Source organism: Hyla sarda, chromosome 1 (assembly GCF_029499605.1).
Source record: "Hyla sarda isolate aHylSar1 chromosome 1, aHylSar1.hap1, whole genome shotgun sequence".
NCBI classification, from domain to species: Eukaryota; Metazoa; Chordata; class Amphibia; order Anura; family Hylidae; genus Hyla; species Hyla sarda.
This window is the reverse complement of record NC_079189.1, coordinates 535,256,618-535,277,935: the sequence shown is the minus strand read 5'-3', so window position 1 is coordinate 535,277,935 and position 21,318 is coordinate 535,256,618. Positions and strand designations below refer to the sequence as shown.

At 43.9% G+C, this 21,318-nt stretch overlaps 1 protein-coding gene across 1 annotated transcript in view; it reads left to right on the top strand.

The window, feature by feature from the left end:
- Positions 1-21,318, top strand: part of LOC130291613 (proteinase-activated receptor 1-like) — a 109,314-nt gene that overhangs the window by 56,040 nt on the left and 31,956 nt on the right. Inside the window, exon 2 of the mRNA XM_056540577.1 lies at positions 16,507-16,627. Coding sequence (XP_056396552.1) covers positions 16,543-16,627 — 85 coding nt within the window. The 5' untranslated portion in view covers positions 16,507-16,542. The remainder of the gene's footprint in view (positions 1-16,506; positions 16,628-21,318) is intronic.

The following is a 21,318-nucleotide window of genomic DNA, read 5'->3' as shown; positions in this document are numbered from 1 at the left end:
TGATTATCCGTTATGACTCGTTATAGTCTTTCATGACTAATGGACGTTTGTTGTGACGGAAGAAATAATGGCACATGCACTAATTTTTCTTCCATCGCAAAAAACGGATAAATTAACGGCCGTTATTTTTAACATTGAAGTCTATGGCAAATGGATGAGCCTTTATGTCATCCATTTGCACCTGGTTTATAATATCCATTATTACTTCTGAGCATGCTCAGAAGAGGTGACATCAGCAGACTCCTGCAGTGCTGAGGGACTACTACTACTCCCATCATGGAACAGACTTGTTTCCATGATGGGAGTAGTAATTCCCCGGCTGCGGGAGTCTGCAGACAGCTGGGGAGGCTACATTAGTGTTTGTACTACTACCCCCATCATGGAACAGAGTTTGTTCCATGATGGAGGTTGTAGTACAGGGGCTGAGGGATTGATCGCACCAGGTTTTACTTCTGAGATCCAATGTGATCTGAAGTTATTAAGCAGGGGAGTGGGTGGCATGGTCTGCAACCCCGATGTATAGTGTGTTTTAACTTTCATTCTTGAATCCCCCGCGGGTAGCCCTGAATGGCCAGTATTAAGGAGCCATTCAGGGCTCTTTGCGAGGTTTTTAAAATGAACATTGTTAGTGGCAGCGAATGCCATATGTATATCAACCCTTTCCCGACCCATGACATACATGTACGTCATGGGTCGGCTCCCATTCTATAAAGCGGGGCCACAGCGTACGTCATAGCAGGTCGGGCCCGGCACCTAGCAACGGCCGGGACCCGTGGCTAATAGCGTGTGGCACTGATCGCGGTGCCGCGCGCTATTAACCCTTTAGATGCGGCGTTCAAAGTTGATCGCCACGTTTAAAGAGAAAGTTAATAAGTGCCGGTTAGCTCAGGGGGCTGTTCGGTACCGCCGCGATAAAATTGCGGCATCCCGAACAGCTGTAGGACACGAGGAGGATCCACTTATCTGCCTCCTGGTGTCCAATCGTCGAATGACTGCTCAGTGCCTGAGATCCAGGCATGAGCAGTCAAGCGGCAGAATCATTTATCAATGGTTTCCTATGAGAAACCATTGATCAATGAAAAAGATGTGTGCAGTGTTATAGCCCCCTATGGGAGCAAAAAAAAAAAGTGACTAAAGATAATTTAACCCCTTCCCTAATAAAAGTTTGAATCACCCCCCTTTTCCCAATAAAAAAAACAGTGAAAATAAAAATAAACATATGTGGTATCGTCACGTGCGGAAATGTCCAAATTATAAAAATATATTGTTAACTAAACCGCACGGTCAATGGCGTACGCGCAAAAAAGTTCCAAATTCCAAAATAGCGTATTTTTGGTCACTTTTATTTCATGAAAAAATGAATAAAAAGCGATCAAAAAGTCTGATCATTACAAAAATTAGACCGCTAAAAACTTCAGATCATGGTGTAAAAAATTAGCCCTCATACTGCCCCTTACGTGGAAAAATAAAAAAGTTATAGGGATCAGAAGATGACAATTTTAAACGCATACATTTTGGTGCATGTAGTTATGATTTTTTCCAGAAGTGCGACAAAATCAAACCTATATAAGTAGGGTATCATTTTAATCGTATGGACCTACAGAATAAAGATAAGGTGTCATTTTTACCGAAAAATTTACTGCATAGAAATGGAAGAACCCAAAAGTTACAAAGTGGTGTTTTTTATTCAATTTTGTCGCACAAGGATTTTTTTTCCGTTTCGCTGTAGATTGTTGGGTAAAATGACTGATGTCATTGCAAAGTAGAATTGGTGGTGCAAAAAATAAGCCATCATATGGAATTTTAGGTGCAAAATTGAGAGTTATGTTTTTTTAAACGTAAGGAGGAAAAAACGAAAGTGCAAAAACGGAAAAACCCCTGGTCATGAAGGGGTTAAAAGCGATGTGGGGGGGCAAGATATATAGCGCTGCAGGGGGGGGGGCAGACATATAGCATATATATCTAGCCCCCCAGCACATTTATAATATGCCCCCTGCAGCGCATTAATAAAGATATAACCCCCGCCGGCGCATTTATAAATATATACGCCCCCCCCCTCCGGCGCATTTATAAATACACCCCCCCCGCCGGCGCATTAATAAATATATATCCCCCGCAGCGCATGAATAATGTGCCCCTGCAGCGCATGTATATGTGCCCCTCGCAGCGCATGTACAATGTACCCTCCACAGCACATAATATAATGTAATGTAATGTGTAATATATCCTCTGCAGCACATCTAAATACATATGCCACCGCAGCGCTATATGTGAAAAGTATTCTAGCAGCAGCATTGGACGGCCCGATGCTGCTGATAGAAATACTTTTCATACATAGCGCTGCGGCGGCATATGTATATAGATGTGCTGTGGGGGCAGATAACGCAATATGTCTGCACCCCCCAGGGTATCTATATACATATACCCCTGCAGCGCTATAAATGAAAAGTATTTCTATTAGCAGCGCATAGTGCCAGCAGCCGACTCCTTATAGAAATACTTTTCATTCATAGCGCTGCAGGGGTATATGTATATAGATGCCCTGGGGGGTGCAGACATCTGCCCCCACAGCGCATTTATATACATATGCCACTTAATAACGTATGAATGCTCATAGTGTGAAAGCAGCCTAACACCACAGATTGAAAATGTGCTATGGAAAGAGTCAAAATACCACAGACTTAATTTGAAGCAAACAAACTTAGTAAAAATAACATTTTTAGGAGTTATCTGGTGTTTACATGAAATACTTGCAAAATGATTTCCAAGTTTCCTAGCGAAAGCAGAATTATTATTTCCAACAGGCCTGGTACTCCAAAGACTATGAGGAAGCCCTGTACTAATACCAGCCACAGTAGCGAAATCCTCAAAGAAGGGCAAATTCCATTTTTCAAGATTTTCAAGAGAAAAAAAGAGCAAAATAAAAAGCAAGATTTGCAAAATCTATATCTATGTACGTTAACAAGAAGCAATAAGAACCTTCAATCTATTTTCCTTCCCATTTCCAATATGGCAATGACTCTTTTTGTATGTCATGAATAAACCATTGAGCAAAATGAAGATATTCTGTGGTATTGGCTGATGGACTTTTAGGATCGTTTAGTCATTAGTGTTGAGATTAAGAATAACTGAGGTAAAAGAAATCCTTTACGTAAACACCATTGTAAGGAGTGTATCCAGGATTTCCTCAAGGAATAGGAGCTGTGGCTAGACTACAGCTCAATGAGCAGAGGATATAGCTGTGGATAATGGGTGAGAAAGGCTCCTAGTCCACTTTTACAGAGAGGAGACTGGAATCCTTTCTCCCTGAACACCATCCATTGTATCTCCTGCCAAAGGTTGCATTTATTTAGGGTATATTTTTACTTCTGCAAGGAATTTGTATGTTTTTATAATTGCAAGCAGTTTGTATGTTATCCCAATTTTACGTGGGTTTTCTATCAAAAACAAGCTCCAAAACATACTGCGAATTATGATTTATTCATGAAAAACAATCAGGGTTGGACTTTCTAGCAAAACACAGCATCTCAAATATGTGTTGTATAGTGAGTACATATACTTACAATGGGGGGAATGTATCAAAATCTGTGCAAAGGAAAAGTTGACCAGTTGCAGATAGCAACCAGATTGCTTCTTTTTTCAGAGGCCTTTTCAAAAATGAATTAAGCAATCTGATTGGTTGCTATGGGCAACTAGTCAACTTTTCCTTTGCACAAACTTTCATAAGTGTCCCCCATTGTAAGTATATGTACTCACTATATAACACATATGAAGGCTTCTGTTTTTTCCTATCCCTGGAGATATTTGGATGAAACTTGGTACATATATTACTTATATGTCAACTAAAAATATAAGATAGTTAAATTAACCCTTACCCACCCCCATTTATGAGAGTCTGGGCTTTTGTCCAAAGTCCTATGGAAATCTATGGAACTTCCGTTACCTTACCCCACAAGCTCTGCTCTACATCTCCTGGTGAGTGTTGTCTTTCAATCACAATCTCTTCCTCACAACGCAGCCCCACCTTAATCCACAAGCTCTGCATCTTTGGGTGAATGCATCGGTTCGGCTTGCAAGCCACACCCCCTCCTGCAAGCCATACTCCAACTATTTTCGGCGCTTGCAAGCCAGACCCTTATAAAGCCACACCTGCACAAAGCCATGCCCCCTACTACTTTTAGCCTACAATCTCTTCAATAAAGCTCTGCCCTAACTGAAAATGAGACATGAGGTTGTGGGTATAAGGTTGGCATATGAGAGCTGGATATGGGGTTGGCATATGAGGTCAGGATGTGAGGTTGAGATGTGAGGACAGGATGTGAGGACGGGATATGGGGACAAGATATGAGGTCGGGATATGAGGTTGGAATATGAGGACAAGAGCATACTCTCTCTCTCTCTCTCTCTCTCTCTCTCTCTCTTTATATATATATATATATATATATATATATATATATATATATATACATATAGAGTTATGGCCCTAAATGGTGACAGCCCTGAAATTTTTCTAGAAAATGAAGTATTTCTCACAGAAAAGGATTGCAGTAACACGTTTTGCTATACACATGTATATTCCCTTTGTGTGTATTGGAACTAAACCAAAAAAGGGAGGAAAAAAAAGCAAATAGGACATAATGTCACACCAAAAGCCAAAAATGGCAGATAAAAAGGAGAGAAGTTCACTTTGTCTTTGCATTGTGTGTCTGTGTGTGCTACACTAAGCATGGACAACAGAAAGAGGAGAAGAGAACTGTCTGAGGACTTGAGAACCAAAATTATGGAAAAATATCAACAACCTCAAGGTTACAAGTCTATCTCCAGAGATCTAGATTTGCCTTTGTCCACAGTATTATCAAGAAGTTGGCAACCTATGGCACTGTAGCTAATCTCCCTGGGCGCGGACGGAAGAGAAAAATTGATGAAAGGTGTCAACACAGGATAGTCTGGATGGACTCATTCTGGCCCCGGCTCTCGATCTAATGTCTCGTTTGGTCTTGACCACTTCAGAAGTCACCTGAGATGATCCTTCTCTCTATCCTCCCCACCTTTGCTCCCAAGATCCATGTACTACGCTGTCTCATGACAGCGGCCCGGACGGAAATTCCTTGACTATGGCGTTTTCCCCCCAGCCTCCCACTATCTCGTCCTTGCTTCTGGAAATTTCGCACCTATGTAGAATGGAAGAGCTGTTTGCCGACTCGAGACATCAGATAATCAGATTTCATACAGTTTGGCAACCCTTGATTTCCTTTATGTCGTCCGTTGATTTTGAGGTCCTGCATCTAGAAAGATAGTCCATGAGGATGTGGCCGGTTGCCTTTACCCTGCTCCCATTTCTTGTAATGGTTTGGATCCAGAGGTTGGCGGATAGTACTCGGACTGCAAGGTATGTGCCTCTCCCTGCCCTTTTTTCTTGCCTGCTTTTGCTCTCTCTATTCCCCCCTTTGTTTCTTCTCTCCTTGACTTTTTTTTTCTCTCCCTGACTTTTCCCCCTGACCTCTCCTTCCCCTCATAATTGATTATATCATTGCGACTTCCTGATCCCCGTATGTTGTGTAACATCCCCTGATGTTGTTGTTGTACCATCTTCATTGCACATATGGTATGTACTTATTTTCTTCTGTTTGCTGATTGTCTGTTTCAATGCCATAGCCTGCTGTGATTCTTTTGAATGGGCCTCCACTTGTATGTGCCTGTGGGATTTGTTATCTCTTTGGGGGAGGGTGGCAGTGTTTTCTTTATATATATATATATATATATATATATATATATATATATACACACACACAGCATATTGTCATGTTTTTTGTTGATTCTTTGTCTATTAAACTCAATAAAATTTTACTTTGAAAAAATAAAGTATGCATATATATATAGTAGAGTTAAATTAACCCAAACCAACTTTCACTTGCGAGGATCTGGGCTTTTGTCTAAAGTCCCATGCAAGTCTATGGGACTTCCAGTACCTAACTCCACCTAACTCTACGTCTCCTGGTGAGTGTGTCGGCCCAGCTTGCAAGCCACGCTCCTTCGAATTTTGGCCCTTTTTTGTTTCGGCTAAAAGGCAGAGAACACAATTTTTGCCAATACATCTCTGGGTAATAAGGTCACATTTGATGTCGGGATATGAGGAGTCATGGTTGCTTTTCCTCTTCCACAAAGTTTTGGCTGGAAGACCGGGCAATGCTGAGTAGTCAGCTAGTACATGATAACTTATTCTGCGATTATTTCTGTTTCATATATAAAAATAGCCTAAAGCGTGTCTGATGTAGCATCTAACATGCTGATGGTGAACTATTGAAGCTGCAGGTCTGTCATTCCTGTCTGTGACAAGAACAGGGAGGTAGGACATGAAAATGTGGTTTTGACTTTTTTATTGGTTGGGGTGTGAGTGCTCAGACCCTGACCGATGACAAGAGTGATAAGGGAAAGGGGCGGCTTTCGTATGCACTTCTCTCCCTGCTCTGTGTTTATGGACTGCCCCATAGACTTACATTGTAAGCCTGTCCAGGTTACAGGACAGAACACGCTAAGGATAAGTTTCTACTTGTTTTTTTGTCCTGCGTTTTTTGTTTTGGAAAAAAACGTAAGTAAAAATGCCTGAAAAAGCGCCAGTGCAATTTCCTGCATCTGGCATTTTTTTGGTGTTTTTTCTGGCGTTTTTCCTTTGTGTGGACATTGCATTTTTGGCACCTTTAGCGTTTTTTTTTTTTGGTACCCAAAATTTGTCGAGTACCAAAAAGAAAAAAAGGGATGCAGTAGTGATAAAAAAAATTATTTATTTAACGAAATTTACATTTCTTTTATAACAAAATTTTTATTAATTTTTAATAAAGTGTGTGTGTTTCACTTTTTTCTCTCTCTCTATCTTTTTTTTTTTTTTTACATTTTTTAGATAGTACTACTACTCCCAGGATGGAATAGACTGTTCCATGATGGGAGTAGTAGTACCTGTACTAATAGACATATCGCCCCGGGCGTCAGTCGTGACACCCGATGCGATCGTGTATAATATAGCAGAGATGCGGAGCAGCTCTATACAGCACTCGCATCTCTGCACTATACTCCGGCCAGTGATGTGAATAGAACATCACTCATTCATATTTTCCGCCCAGAGTGGTGATTGGCTGGATGGTTGCAGCCAATCACAGCTCTGAGGGAAATATGAATGAGTTAGTGGCCGGCCGGAGTACAGAGAAGAGATGCGAGTGCTGTATAGAGCCTGTTACGCCGAGCGCTCCGGGTCCCCGTTCCTCCCCGGAGCGCTCGCCTCATCTTCGTTGTTGCAGCGCCCCGGTCAGATCCACTGACCGGGTGCGCTGCGGTCCCGCCTTCAGCCGGGATGCGATTCGCGATGCGGATAGCGCCCGCTCGCGATGCGCACCCCGGCCCCCGTACCTGACTCGCTCTCCCTCGGTCCTGTCCCGGCGCGCGCGGCCCCGCTCCCTAGGGCGCGCGCGCGCCGGGTCTCTGCGATTTAAAGGGCCAGTGCACCAATGATGGTGCCTGGCCCAATCTTCCCAATTAGCTTAATTGGCTCCCACCTGTGCACTTCCCTATATCACCTCACTTCCCCTGCACTCCCTTGCCGGATCTTGTTGCACTTGTGCCTAGTGAAAGCGTTCCCTTGTCTGTTCCTAGTCCGTGTTCCTGACCTCCTGCCGTTGCCCCTGACTACGATCCTTGCCGCCTGCCCCCGACCTTCTGCTACGTCCGACCTTGCTTCTGCCTACTCCCTTGTACCGCGCCTATCTTCAGCATCTTCAGCAGCCAGAGAGGTAAGCCGTTGCTAGTGGATACGACCTGGTCACTACCGCCGCAGCAAGACCATCCCGCTTTGCGGCGGGCTCTGGTGAAAACCTGTAGTGGCTTAGAACCGGTCCACTAGCGTGGTCCTCTCCATCCCTCTCTGGCACAGAGGATCCACTACCTGCCAGCCGGCATCGTGACAGTAGATCCGGCCATGGATCCCGCTGAAGTTCCTCTGCCAGTTGTCGCTGACCTCACCACGGTGGCCGCCCAGCAAGCCCGACAGATCGCCCTTCTAACCCGTCAGCTGTCGGAAATGTCCACCATTTCGCACCAACTTCAGTCGCAACTTCTCCAGCAATCTTCTCCTCCGCCAGCTCCTGCACCTCCTCCGCAGCGAGTGGCCACTCCTAGCCTCCGCCTGTCCTTGCCGGACAAATTTAATGGGGACTCTAAGTATTGCCGTGGCTTTCTTTCGCAATGTTCCCAGCACTTGGAGATGATGTCGGACCAGTTCCCTACTGAAAGGTCTAAGGTGGCTTTCGTGTTCTGCCTTCTGTCTGGAAAAGCCCTGTCATGGGCCGCACCGCTCTGGGACCACAATGACTCCGTCACTGTCTCTGTACACTCCTTCTTCTCGGAAATTCGAAGTGTCTTTGAGGAACCTGCCCGAGCTTCTTCAGCCGAGATTGCCCTGCTGAACCTGGCCCAGGGTGTTTCTTCCGTTGGCGAGTACGCCATTCAGTTCCGTGCTCTTGCTTACGAGTTGTCCTGGAATAATGAGGTTCTCTGCGCGACCTTTAAAAAAGGCCTATCCAGCAACATTAAAGATGTTCTGGCCGCACGAGAGTCTCCTGCTGACCTACATGAACTCATTCATCTAGCCACTCGCATTGACATGCGTTCTTCCGGATGGCGTCTGGAGCTCCGCCTGGATATGGACTTTGTTCGCACGAAGCGTTTTTTCTCTCCGGCTCCTCTCTCCTCTGGTCCTCTGCAATCTGTTCCTGTGCTTCCCGCCGCGGAGGCTATGCAAGTTGACCGGTCTTGCGTGACACCTCAAGAGAGGACACGACGCCGCATGGAGAATCTTTGCCTGTACTATGCCGGTACCGAACACTTCCTGAAGGATTGTCCTATCCGTCCTCCCCGCCTGGAAAGACGTACGCTGACTCCGCACAAAGGTGACACAGTTCTTGATGTCAACTCTGCTTCTCCACGCCTTACTGTGCCTGTGCGGATATCTGCCTCTACCTTCTCCTTCTCTACTATGCTCTTCTTGGATTCCGGATCTGCAGGAAAATTTTTTTTGGCCTCTCTCATCAACAGGTTCTACGTTCCTGTGACCAGTCTCGCCAGACCCCTCTACATCTATTGTTTTTACAATAAAAGATTGGACTGTCTCGTACGTTTCCACACAGAACCCCTCCTAATTTGCATCGGACCTCATCACGGAAAAATTGAGTTTTTTTTCCTCAGGTTCTTTGGCCCCAAGAAGAGGGGGAGACCCAAGGGGGGGGGTACTGTTACGCCGAGCGCTCCGGGTCCCCGTTCCTCCCCGGAGCGCTCGCCTCATCTTCGTTGTTGCAGCGCCCCGGTCAGATCCACTGACCGGGTGCGCTGCGGTCCCGCCTTCAGCCGGGATGCGATTCGCGATGCGGATAGCGCCCGCTCGCGATGCGCACCCCGGCCCCCGTACCTGACTCGCTCTCCCTCGGTCCTGTCCCGGCGCGCGCGGCCCCGCTCCCTAGGGCGCGCGCGCGCCGGGTCTCTGCGATTTAAAGGGCCAGTGCACCAATGATGGTGCCTGGCCCAATCTTCCCAATTAGCTTAATTGGCTCCCACCTGTGCACTTCCCTATATCACCTCACTTCCCCTGCACTCCCTTGCCGGATCTTGTTGCACTTGTGCCTAGTGAAAGCGTTCCCTTGTCTGTTCCTAGTCCGTGTTCCTGACCTCCTGCCGTTGCCCCTGACTACGATCCTTGCCGCCTGCCCCCGACCTTCTGCTACGTCCGACCTTGCTTCTGCCTACTCCCTTGTACCGCGCCTATCTTCAGCATCTTCAGCAGCCAGAGAGGTAAGCCGTTGCTAGTGGATACGACCTGGTCACTACCGCCGCAGCAAGACCATCCCGCTTTGCGGCGGGCTCTGGTGAAAACCTGTAGTGGCTTAGAACCGGTCCACTAGCGTGGTCCTCTCCATCCCTCTCTGGCACAGAGGATCCACTACCTGCCAGCCGGCATCGTGACAGAGCCATTCCATCTCTGCTATAGACAGGACGATCACTATCAATAGTGATACCTGCTGTGATCTGTTCTTACCTGCAGGTACTACTACTCCCAACATGGAGCACACTCTGCTCCATGCTGGGAGCTGTAGTATCTGCATTAATAGACAGATCGCAGCGAGTGTAACTTCTGACACCCCCTACGATCTGTCTATTAATGCAGGTACTACAGCTCCCAGCATTGAGCAGAGTGTGCTCCATGTTTGGTGCTGTAGTACTTGCAGTTAAGGAAAGATCACAGCGGATGTCACTCCTGACACCCGCTGTGATCCTCCTTTATAATGTAGAGATGCGGGCGGCCGCTCTTCTATGGTCCCCTGCACTGACGTAAATTTACACCCATTTCCCACAGAGAGCTGTGATGGGCTGGAACCATCTGGCCAATCACAGCTCTCTGCAGGAAATATGAATAGGTGTATATATACAGCAGTGCAAGGGACCATAGAAGAGCAGCCAGCCGCATCTATAAATTATACAAAAGGATCGCAATGGAACCCGGGGCGATCTGTCAATTAGTACAGGTACTACTACTCCCATCATGGAACAGTGTGTTCCATGCTGGGAGTAGTACTACCTAAAAAATAAAATTACAAATAAAGAAAAAAGTGAAAAACACACACACACTACATTTTTATTATTGTCGGCTACATTTTTAGGTCCCCGCCCGCCCATATAAATTGATCCCTGTTTTAAAAGTTTATAAACATTTTGTTATAAAAAAGCTAAATTTCGTTAGGTACAATTTTTTCCTTCACTACTGTATCTTTTTTTTTTTTTTTTTTTAACCCCTTAAGGACCAGGCCATTTTACACCTTAGGACCAGAGCGTTTTTTGCACATCTGACCACTGTCACTTTAAACATTAATAACTCTGGAATGCTTTTAGTTATCAATCTGATTTCGAGATTGTTTTTTCATGACATATTCTACTTTAACATAGTGGTAAAATTTTGTGGTAATTTGCATCCTTTCTTGGTGAAAAATCCCAAAATTTGATGAAAAATTTGAAAATTTTGCATTTTTCTAACTTTGAAGCTCTCTGCTTGTAAGGAAAATGAATATTCAAAATATTTTTTTATTTTATTCACATTTCCAATATGTCTACTTTATGTTTGCATCATAAAATTGACGTGTTTTTACTTTTGGAAGACACCAGAGGGCTTCAAAGTTCAGCAGCAATTTTCCAATTTTTCACAAAATTTTGAACCTCGCTTTTTTTCAGAGATCAGTTCAGGTTTGAAGTGGATTTGAAGGGTCTTCCCATTAGAAATACCCCACAAATGACCCCATTATAAAGACTACACCCCCCAAAGTATTCAAAATGACAATCAGTACGTGCTTTAACCCTTTAGGTGTTTCACAGGAATAGCAGCAAAGTGAAGGAGAAAATTCACAATCTTTATTTTTTACACTCGCATGTTCTTGTAAACCCAATTTTTGAATTTTTGCAAGGGCTAAAAGGAGAAAATTTTTACTTATATTTGTAGCCCAATTTCTCTCGAGTAAGCATATACCTCATATGTCTATGTAAAGTGTTCGGCGGGCGCAGTAGAGGGCTCAGAAGCGAAGGAGCGACAAGGGTATTTTGGAGAGTACGTTTTTCAGAAATGGTTTTCGGGGGCATGTTGCATTTAGGAAGCCCCTATGGTGCCAGAACAGCAAAAATAACCCACATGGCATACCATTTTGGAAATAAGACCCCTTGGGGAACGTAACAAGGAATAAAGTGAGCCTTAATACCCCACAGGTGTTTCACGACTTTTGCATATGTAAAAAAAATTTTTTTTTTTCACTAAAATGTGTGTTTCCCCCCAAATTTCACATTTTTGCAAGGGTTAATAGCAGAAAATACCCCCCAAAATTTGTAACCCCATCTCTTCTGAGTATGGAGGTACCCCATAAGTTGGCATGAAGTGCATTACGGGCGAACTACAATGCTCCGAAGAGAAGGAGTGATATTTGACTTTTTGAGAGCAAATTTTGCTCGGGGGGCATGTCGCATTTAGGAAGCCCCTATGGTGCCAGAACAGCAAAAAAAAAACACATGGCATACCATTTTGGAAACTAGACCCCTTGAGGAACGTAACAAGGAATAAAGTGAGCCTTAATACCCCACACGGGTTTCACGACTTTTGCATATGTAAAAAAATATATATATTTTTTTCACTAAAATGTGTGTTTCCCCCAAATTTCACATTTTTGCAAGGGTTAATAGCAGAAAATACCCCCCAAAATTTGTAACCCCATCTCTTCTGAGTATGGAGGTACCCCATAAGTGGACCTGAAGTGCACTACGTGTGAACTACAATGCTCAGAAGAGGAGGAGCACCATTGAGCTTTTGGAAAGAATTCGTTTGGAATGGTAGTCAGGGGCCATGTGCATTTACAAAGCCCCCCGTGGTGCCAGAACAGTGGACCCCCCCCACATGTGACCCCATTTTGGAAACTACACCCCTCACAGAATTTAATAAGTGGTGCAGTGAGCATTTACACCCCACTGGCGTTTGACAGATCTTTGGGACAGTGGGCTGTGCAAATGGAAAATTACATTTTTCATTTTCACGGATCACTGTTCCAAAAATCTGTCAGACACCTGTGGGGCGTAAATGCTCACTGTACCCCTTATTACATTACATGAGGGGTGTAGTTTCCAAAATGGGGTCACATATGGGGGGGTACATTGTTCTGGTACCATGGGGGCTTTGTAAACACAAGTGGCCTTCAATTCCGGACAAATTTTCTCTTCAAAATCCCAATGGCGCTCCTTCTCTTCTGAGCATTGTAGTGCACCCATAGAGCACTTTACATCCACATATGGGGTATGCTCTTACTCAGAAGAAATTGGGTTACAAATTTTTTTTTTTTTTTTATTTTCCCTTGTGAAAATGAAAAATTTAGGGTGACACCAGCATTTCAGTGAAAAAATATTTTTTTTTTCACTTTCCCATCCAACTTTAATGAAAATTTGTCAAACACCTGTGGGGTGTTCAGGCTCACTATACCCCTTGTTACGTTCCGTGAGGGGTGTCGTTTCCAAAATGGGGTCACATGTCTGTATTTATTGTTTTGTGTTTATGTCAGAACCACTGTAAAATCAGCCACCCCTGTGCAAATCACCAATTTAGGCCTCAAATGTACATAGTGCGCTCTCACTCCTGAGCCTTGTTGTGCGCCCGCAGAGCATTTTACGCCTACATATGGGGTATCTCCGTACTCAGGAGAAATTGCGTTACAAATTTTGGGGGTCTTTTTTTCCTTTTACCTCCCGTGAAAATAAAAAGTAAAGGACAACACCAGCATGTTAGTGTCAAAAAAAATTTTTTTTACACTAACAGGCTGGTGTAGACCCCAACTTTTCTTTTTCATAAGGGGTAAAAGGAAAAAAAGCCCCCAAAATTAGTAACACAATTTCTCCCGAGTACGGCGATACCCCATATGTGGCCCTAAACTGTTTCCTTGAAATACGACAGGGCTCCGAAGTGAGAGAGCGCCATGCGCATTTGAGGACTAAATTAGGGATTGCACAGGGGTGGACATAGGGGTATTCTACGCCAGTGATTCCCAAACAGGGTGCCTCCAGCTGTTGCTAGACTCCCAGCATGCCTGGACAGTCAGTGGCTGTCCGGAAATGCTGGGAGTTGTTGTTTTGCAACAGCTGGAGGCTCTGTTTTGGAAACACTGCCGTACAATACGTTTTTTATTTTTTATTAGGGGGACAGTGTAAGAGGGTGTATATGTAGTGTTTTACTCTTTATTATGTGTAAGTGTAGTGTTTTTAGGGTACATTCACACTGGCGGGTTTACAGTGAATTTACCGCTAGGAGTTTGCGCTGCGGTGAAAAATTTGCCACAGCCCAAACTTGAAGCAGAAAACTTACTGTAAACCCGCCAGTGTGAATGTACCCTGTACGTTCACATGGGGGGGCAAACCTCCAGCTGTTTCAAAACTACAACTCCTAGCATGTACTGACAGACCGTGCATGCTGGGAGTTGTACTTTTGCAACAGCTGGAGGCACACTGGTTGGAAAACCTTCAGTTAGGTTCTGTTACCTAACTCAGTATTTTCCAACCAGTGTGCCTCCAGCTGTTGCAAAACTTCAACTCCCAGCATGTACTGATCGCCGAAAGGCATGCTGGGAGATGTAGTTATGCAACAGCTGGAGGGATCGCAACTACAACTCCCAGCATGCAGAGACAGCTGTTTGCTGTTTAGGCTTGCTGGGAGTTGCAGTTTTGCAACATCTGTAGAGCTATAGTTAAGAGACCACTGCATAGTGGTCTCCAAACTGTGGACCTCCAGATGTTGCAAAACTACAACTCCCAGCATGCCCAGACAGCAAACTGCTGTCTGGGCATGCTGGGAGTTGTAGTTTTGCAAGATCTGGAGGTGCACAGTATAGAGATCACTTTGCAGTGGTCTCAAACTGTAGACCTCCAGCTGTTGCAAAACTGCAACTCCCAGCAAGCCTAAACAGCTCTCTGGGCATGCTGGGAGTTGTAGTTTTGCAACATCTGGAGGGTTACAGTTTAGAGACCACTATAGTGGTCTCAGACTGTAGCCCTCCAGATGTTGCTAAGTAACTCACCGGCTTCCGTTGGATCCAGGGAGCTGCGTCGCGGTCCTCTTCTTCCACCGATCGTCGCCCGCTGCCGCCGCTGATCGTCGCCCGCTGCCGTCGCCGATGGGTAAGTGGATCTTCGGCGCCGGTCCCTGTCGGTTTCCCCGTTCTGCCCCGCCTATTGTGGGAGGGCAGGACGGGGAAACCGAAAGTAAACCCCTCTGCCCCCGATCTGCTATTGGTGGTCGCGTCTAGACCACCAATAGCAGAGATAGGAGGGGTGGCAACCCTGCCACCTCACTCCTATCGCTACAGGGGGATCGTGGGTGTCTAGGACACCCGCGATCCCCCTTCTATTCCGGGTCACCGGGTCACCATAGACCCGTATGACCCGGAATCGGCGCAAATCGCAAGTGTGAATTAACTTGCGATTTGCGCCGATCGCCGACATGGGGGGGTCTAATGACCCCCCTGGGCATTTGCGCGGGGTGCCTGCTGATAGATATCAGCAGTCACCCCGGCGCGATCCCCGCCCGGCGCGCGGCGGGGACCGAAATTCCCACGGGCGTACAGGTACGCCCTTGGTCCTTAAGTACCAGGGAGCAAAGGCGTACCTGTACGCCCTTGGTCCTTAAGGGGTTAATGGTACCCTACGAAATTTTATTAAAAAAAGGTATCTCCATCACTTTTTTGGATTGCTAAAGTTCAAAAAAGTATAAAAACCGCCTTCAAAAACGCCAAAGTCAAAACCCACATATTGTGTGTCTTGGCGTTTTTTCACTCCCATAGATTTCTATGGAAGAAAAACGCCACGATTTTGACAAAAAAATCGCCAGTGGCTCAACATGCTGCGATTTTGGAAAACCACCAAGGAGCTGAAAAACGCCAAAAAAGAGTGAAATAACGCCAAAAGGATTAAAAAAACGCCAAAGTGAAAAACGCCAAGTGGAATAAGAATTTTGCGATTTCTCATTGATTTACAGCTAACATCTGGCCACAGCGTTTTTTGGCCGAAAAAAACTCCATGCGGCAGAATTGACGTTTTTCTTGGCGTTCCCCCCCCCCCCCAAAAAAAAGAAAAACAAGTAGAAACTTAGCCTAAGCCAGCTAAAAACTCAGACTCCCCCGACTGATCAAAAGTGTTAATATGCCCCTAATAATAGTTACTAGTCACTATTGTTATTTGACTACGGTACCTATTTTCATTGGAACAACTGTGCAAATATTTTTTCTCCTCTTCTTCGCTACTACACAATAAGGGGGTCATTTAACCGGCATCATGCCATAAGGTCATCTGTGGGTTGTACACTAAGCATGGACTTTCTAGGAAGATTGCGCCTTTTTTATTTATTTTTATTTTTTTATTTATTTCTAAAATTTTGTATTTGGTGTAACATATGGTAAAATATGCACATGGAACCTCCATGTGAACACAACCTAAAGTGCATGCAGCAATTTTTGCCTTCTAGAAAAAAAAAAAAAAAAACTCAAGAAAGTCCATGTACCCTTGAGGCAGACGATTTTGCCACACCAAAATTTTTTTAATAACTTTGTACAATACTGTAAGAACTAGTCGGCAGCAGAAGCCTCTAGATTTTTTAAGGGTAGGAAATACAAGTCTGATGTTCATTAAAAAAAAAAAAAAAAAAAAAAAAAATTATTCCAAAGAACAAAGAACTTACTCCTCTGCTCTTTATCAATTCCAAGAGATTTCAGTGGCAAGAGTGCTTATGTAATTTGACTTTTATGACCTGGTACAAGCTTCATTACCCCCCCCCCCCCTCCTCCCCCCTTTGATTGACAGGAAGGCTACAGGAAGGCTACACCCAGCCGAGAGAAGTAGTCTGATAGCATCTGTATTGTATCATTCACTGCACAGCTTTCACAGTCTACACTCTTTTATAAGGGCTATTACTGCAGACGGGGATATCAGAATACAGTCATGAATACAGCAGTGCTGCTACCACCTTCCCTTCTGGGGGCATTGAGCCTCCTCTGTGCTGTGTTCTGTGATCATCCATCATCAGGTAAGACATCCTAAAACAGTGGTCCCCAAACTGTGGCCCTCCAGATGTTGCAAAACTACAATTCCCAGCATGCCTGGACAGCCGTTGGCTGTCCAGGCATGCTGGGAGTTGTAGTTTTGCAACATCTGGAGGGCCACAGTTTGGGGACCACTGTCCTAAAACTATATTGTGGAGCAGAATATTCATCATTTTATCTTTATACTGCAGATGTAGAGTTATGGGCAGAATTTCTTTCAAGGGAACATGTTTATTACTTTCTTTATGTTGTAACACAATTTGAGGGTATCAAACAAAATGGGGGAATGTTTATCAAAGGATATAGACTGGTTTTTCCTGTCTTGATTTGTCGCACAGAAAGTCGCAGTCCAAATATGTGCGACTTTTTTGCGACTTTTGCTCTAGAGGATTTTTAGAACATGATGCATGCAAGTCTATTTTAGATGGAAAATGCATTGGTGCTGAATTTATCAAAAGCGACTTTACAGCGACAAATCGCATCGGCTGAAAGTACGCCGAAATGTCAGTCCATGTTGGAGCAGGTTTAAATACAGTCTAAAGCATAGATCCCGAAGTCCGTGCGCAGAATTTATCAAGAGCCGTGCGACTTTTGATAAATTTGGGGCACAATAGACCGGCCTAACGCTCTGTAGTTTGGTCTATATTGATGCGGAACATAGACAACTTTGATAAATATCCCCCAATGTGTCATAAAAATTGTAAAATCTAGACAAATAAAGAGGTAGATTTAGGAAAAATGACACAGAAGCCTTTAGCAGCAAATCAGGTATTTAATTTTAAGTTATTAATTTTTTTGCAATATGCCTATGGACAAACATCAGCTGTAACCTGGTTGATCTTAGTTACTACATCACTTATAAGCTGGGAAGTGTATTGGGGATAATTTTTTTAATGAAAATAAACTTTTTCATTCACATGGAATCATTAAATTGATTTAGTCACAGTAATGTGGTGATTTTTTCAGGTTTTAGGGTGCGTTCACACGCTATTACTAGCAACGGGTTTCACGCTGCGGGAAAACTGCTGCGAGTTACAAGACCATTGATTTGAATGGGTCCACAGACAGTCCGCAATAGTGCCAGTTTTACGGACTGTCCACGGACCCATTTAATGGTAGCGCAACTTGCAGTAGTTTTCCCATCGCGAGAAACTCGCTCTCACAATTTCTCTACAACCTCCCCTTTTCATTTCCTAAGCAACTTTCTCCCACTTATTAAGCCAATGTTTCTCAACCACTGTGTCTTCAGCTGTTGCAAAACTACAAGCATGCCTAGACAGCCTTCCGATTTTATTGGGATATTTTTTATTTGGTATTTTTGAACGTTTAGGCTAGGGATGAGCGAACTTACAGTAAATTCGATTCGTCACGAACTTCTCGGCTCGGCAGTTGATGACTTTTCCTGCGTAAATTAGTTCAGCCTTCAGGTGCTCCGGTGGGCTGGAAAAGGTGGATACATTCCTAGGAAAGAGTCTCCTAGGACTGTATCCACCTTTTCCAGCCCACCGGAGCACCGGAAAGCTAAACTAATTTATGCAGGAAAAGTCATCAACTGCCGAGCGTAGAAGTTCGTGACGAATCGAATTTACTGTAAGTTCGCTCATCTCTAGTTTAGGCTATTCAACGTACAGGATCATTAACATTATATTTTAATAGTTCAGACACTTTTGCAAATCTTTTTATTTATTATTTTATTTTTTACATTGTTTTATTTATTAAATGGGAAAAAGAGGTGATTTAAATTTTATTAGGGGAGGGGCTTATTCACTTTTTGAAAAACTTTTTTACTTTTTAAATTTTTTTTTACATTTTTTAAGTCCCCACTGGGGAGGTAAGCAGAGCTCTGTTCACCATGACGGACCACCAAAATGTGCTGCAGATGGTCCGATGAGTCCTGACATTATCCATGAGGTCCCGGCTGCTGATAGGAGCTGGCTTGTTCCAAAAGACGTGTACTTTGCCGTGCGCTAAGTACCAGGGTAGAGCAATAGTAACATAGTAACACAGTTCATAAGGTTGAAAAAAGACCAGAGTCCATCAAGTTCAACCTATATCCCTAATGAGTCCCTATTGAGTTGAGTTGATCAAGAGGAAGGCAAAAAACCCTCATACTAGAGTTAAAAATTCCTTCCCGACTCCAAATATGGCAGTCAGAATAGATCCCTGGATCAACCTTCTGTGTCTATAAATTTAGTATACATAACCAGCGATGATATTACTCTCCAAAAATGCATCCAGCCCCTTTTTGAACTCTATTGCAGAGTTCACCATGACCACCTCATGGAGAGAGAGAGCCACAGTCTCACTGCTCTTACAGTAAAGAACCCCCATCTGTGCTGGTGTAGAAACCTTCTTTCCTCTAGATGTAGAGCATGCCCCCTTGTTATAGATACAGTCCTGGGTATAAATAGATCATGGGGGAGATCTCTGTACTGTCCCCTGATATATTTATACATAGTTATTAGGTCTCCCCTAAGCCTTCTTTTTTTCTAAACTAAATAACCCTAATACTGATAATCTTTCTGAGTACTGTAGTCCTCCCATTCCCCGTATTACTCTGGTTGCCCATCTTTGAACCCTCTCCAGCTCCACTATATCTTTCTTGTACACTGGTGCCCAGTACTGTACACAGTATTCTATGTGTGGTCTGACTAGTGATTTGTACAGCGGTAGAATTATTTCCTTGTCGTGGGCATCTATGCCCCTATTGATGCACCTCATGATTTTATTAGCCTTGGCAGCAGCTGCCTGACACTGGTCACTACAGCTAAATTTACTGTTAACTAAGACTCCTAAGTCCTTTTCCATGTCAGTCATCCCAAGTGTTCTCCCATTTAATACATAATCCCAGCCCGGATTTTTCTTCCCTATGTGCATTACTTTACATTTATCAGTGTTGAACCTCATCTGCCACTTCCCAGCCCAAACCTCCAACATATCCAGATCCATTTGTAACAGTGCACTGTCCTCTATAGTGTTTACCGCTTTACAGAGTTTAGTGTCATCTGCAAAGATTGCTACTTTACTATTCAACCGCTCTGCAAGATCATTAATGAATATATTAAATAGGACAAGACCCAAGACGGACCCTTGTGGTACCCCACTAGTAACAGTCACCCAATCAGGATAAGTACCATTAATAACCACCCTCTGTTTCCTATCATTGAGCCAGTTACTTACCCACTTACACACATTCTTCCCCAGCCCAAACCTTCTAATTTTATGCACCAACCTTTTATGTGGAACCGTATCAAATGCTTTGGAAAAATCCAGATATACGACATACAGTGATTGCCCCTGGTCCAGTCTGGAGCTCACCTCCTCGTAAAAGCTGATTAGGTTAGTTCGACAGGACCGATCCCTCATAAAGCCATGCTGATATGGAGTCATACATTTATTTTTATCAAGATATTCCAAAATAGCATCTCTTAGGAAATCCTCAAATAATCACCTTTTGACCCCTTCTTAAATATTGGCACCACATTTGCCATGCGCCATTCCTGGGGAACAGTCCCTGTCACTATAGAGTCCCTAAATATTTAAAATAGGGGTCTGTCTATTACATTACTTAATTCCTTTAGAACACGGGGGTGAATGCCATCTGGACCTGGTGATTTGTCTATGTACATGTATATGTAATGTATGTTGCGTGTCCTCTAGGGGTTATTCATCAGCCACAATGCAAAGGATGCAATTATCAACAAACAAAATAGAAACACAGCCAATTCATACACTTTCAGTTCCCACTCCTGACACATCCTTCACCCTCAGTTATGGGAATGAATAGTTCTTTGGACTTAGTCTGAATAAAGCTTGCAATTTATCCGGTCTAGAAGTAGGACTCAGCATATGAGAGTGAATCAAAGTTGTAAAATGAAGTCTTCCTAGCTAGCTGCAAGTTCACTGTCATAATACAGGAACGTCAAATTCCTCACACGGGGCACCAAGTTTTCAATCAGGGAAATTCCACAGAACCACTGTGACCCACGGCTCCAAATGAGTTAAGTTTATCGAGATAAACAAAAACACAGTACACAGTTATACAATGTATATGAAACTGTTTATAAAAACAAAATGGTGTCATTTTATATAATTTCTATTTGCTACCACGTAGGTAATATTCAAGGATGTTTGACATCATCACCATGTTTACAGAAACTATTGCTGATAGTACAGATAAGTAAAGAGTGAGTTATACATAGAACAATTCCTTACCAGCTGTGAACGTAACAATGTAAAGCACAGGTGATATTTTATTTCAGGTTCAAGATTTATTTAATATATCTGATAAAACAATATATATTCATCATGAAATGGAGCTGTACTAAAATAAGATAGCTACATTACATTACAATCTGCAGTCATCATGTTATAGAGCAGGAGGAGCTGAGCAGATGATATATATATCCGGTGGCCCAGCACGGAGGTGTTACCCCATGTTCCTGCTGTCCTGTCAGGCAGCCTCCTTCAGTGTCCCCAAGGCCCCCTGCACTTGTTTCCCCATTGTAAATATGTTTTACCATGTAAAGTGTTATAAAATTTAATAGTGCTTTAAGAGTTATTCCATGTGATATATCATGTGATTGTTACCCAGGAGGTACCAGTGACCAGGTGATCCCAAGAGTGACCTATGGGCTCCCTGCTAGTCTCCCCATTATAAGCCCTGGGTGGAGCT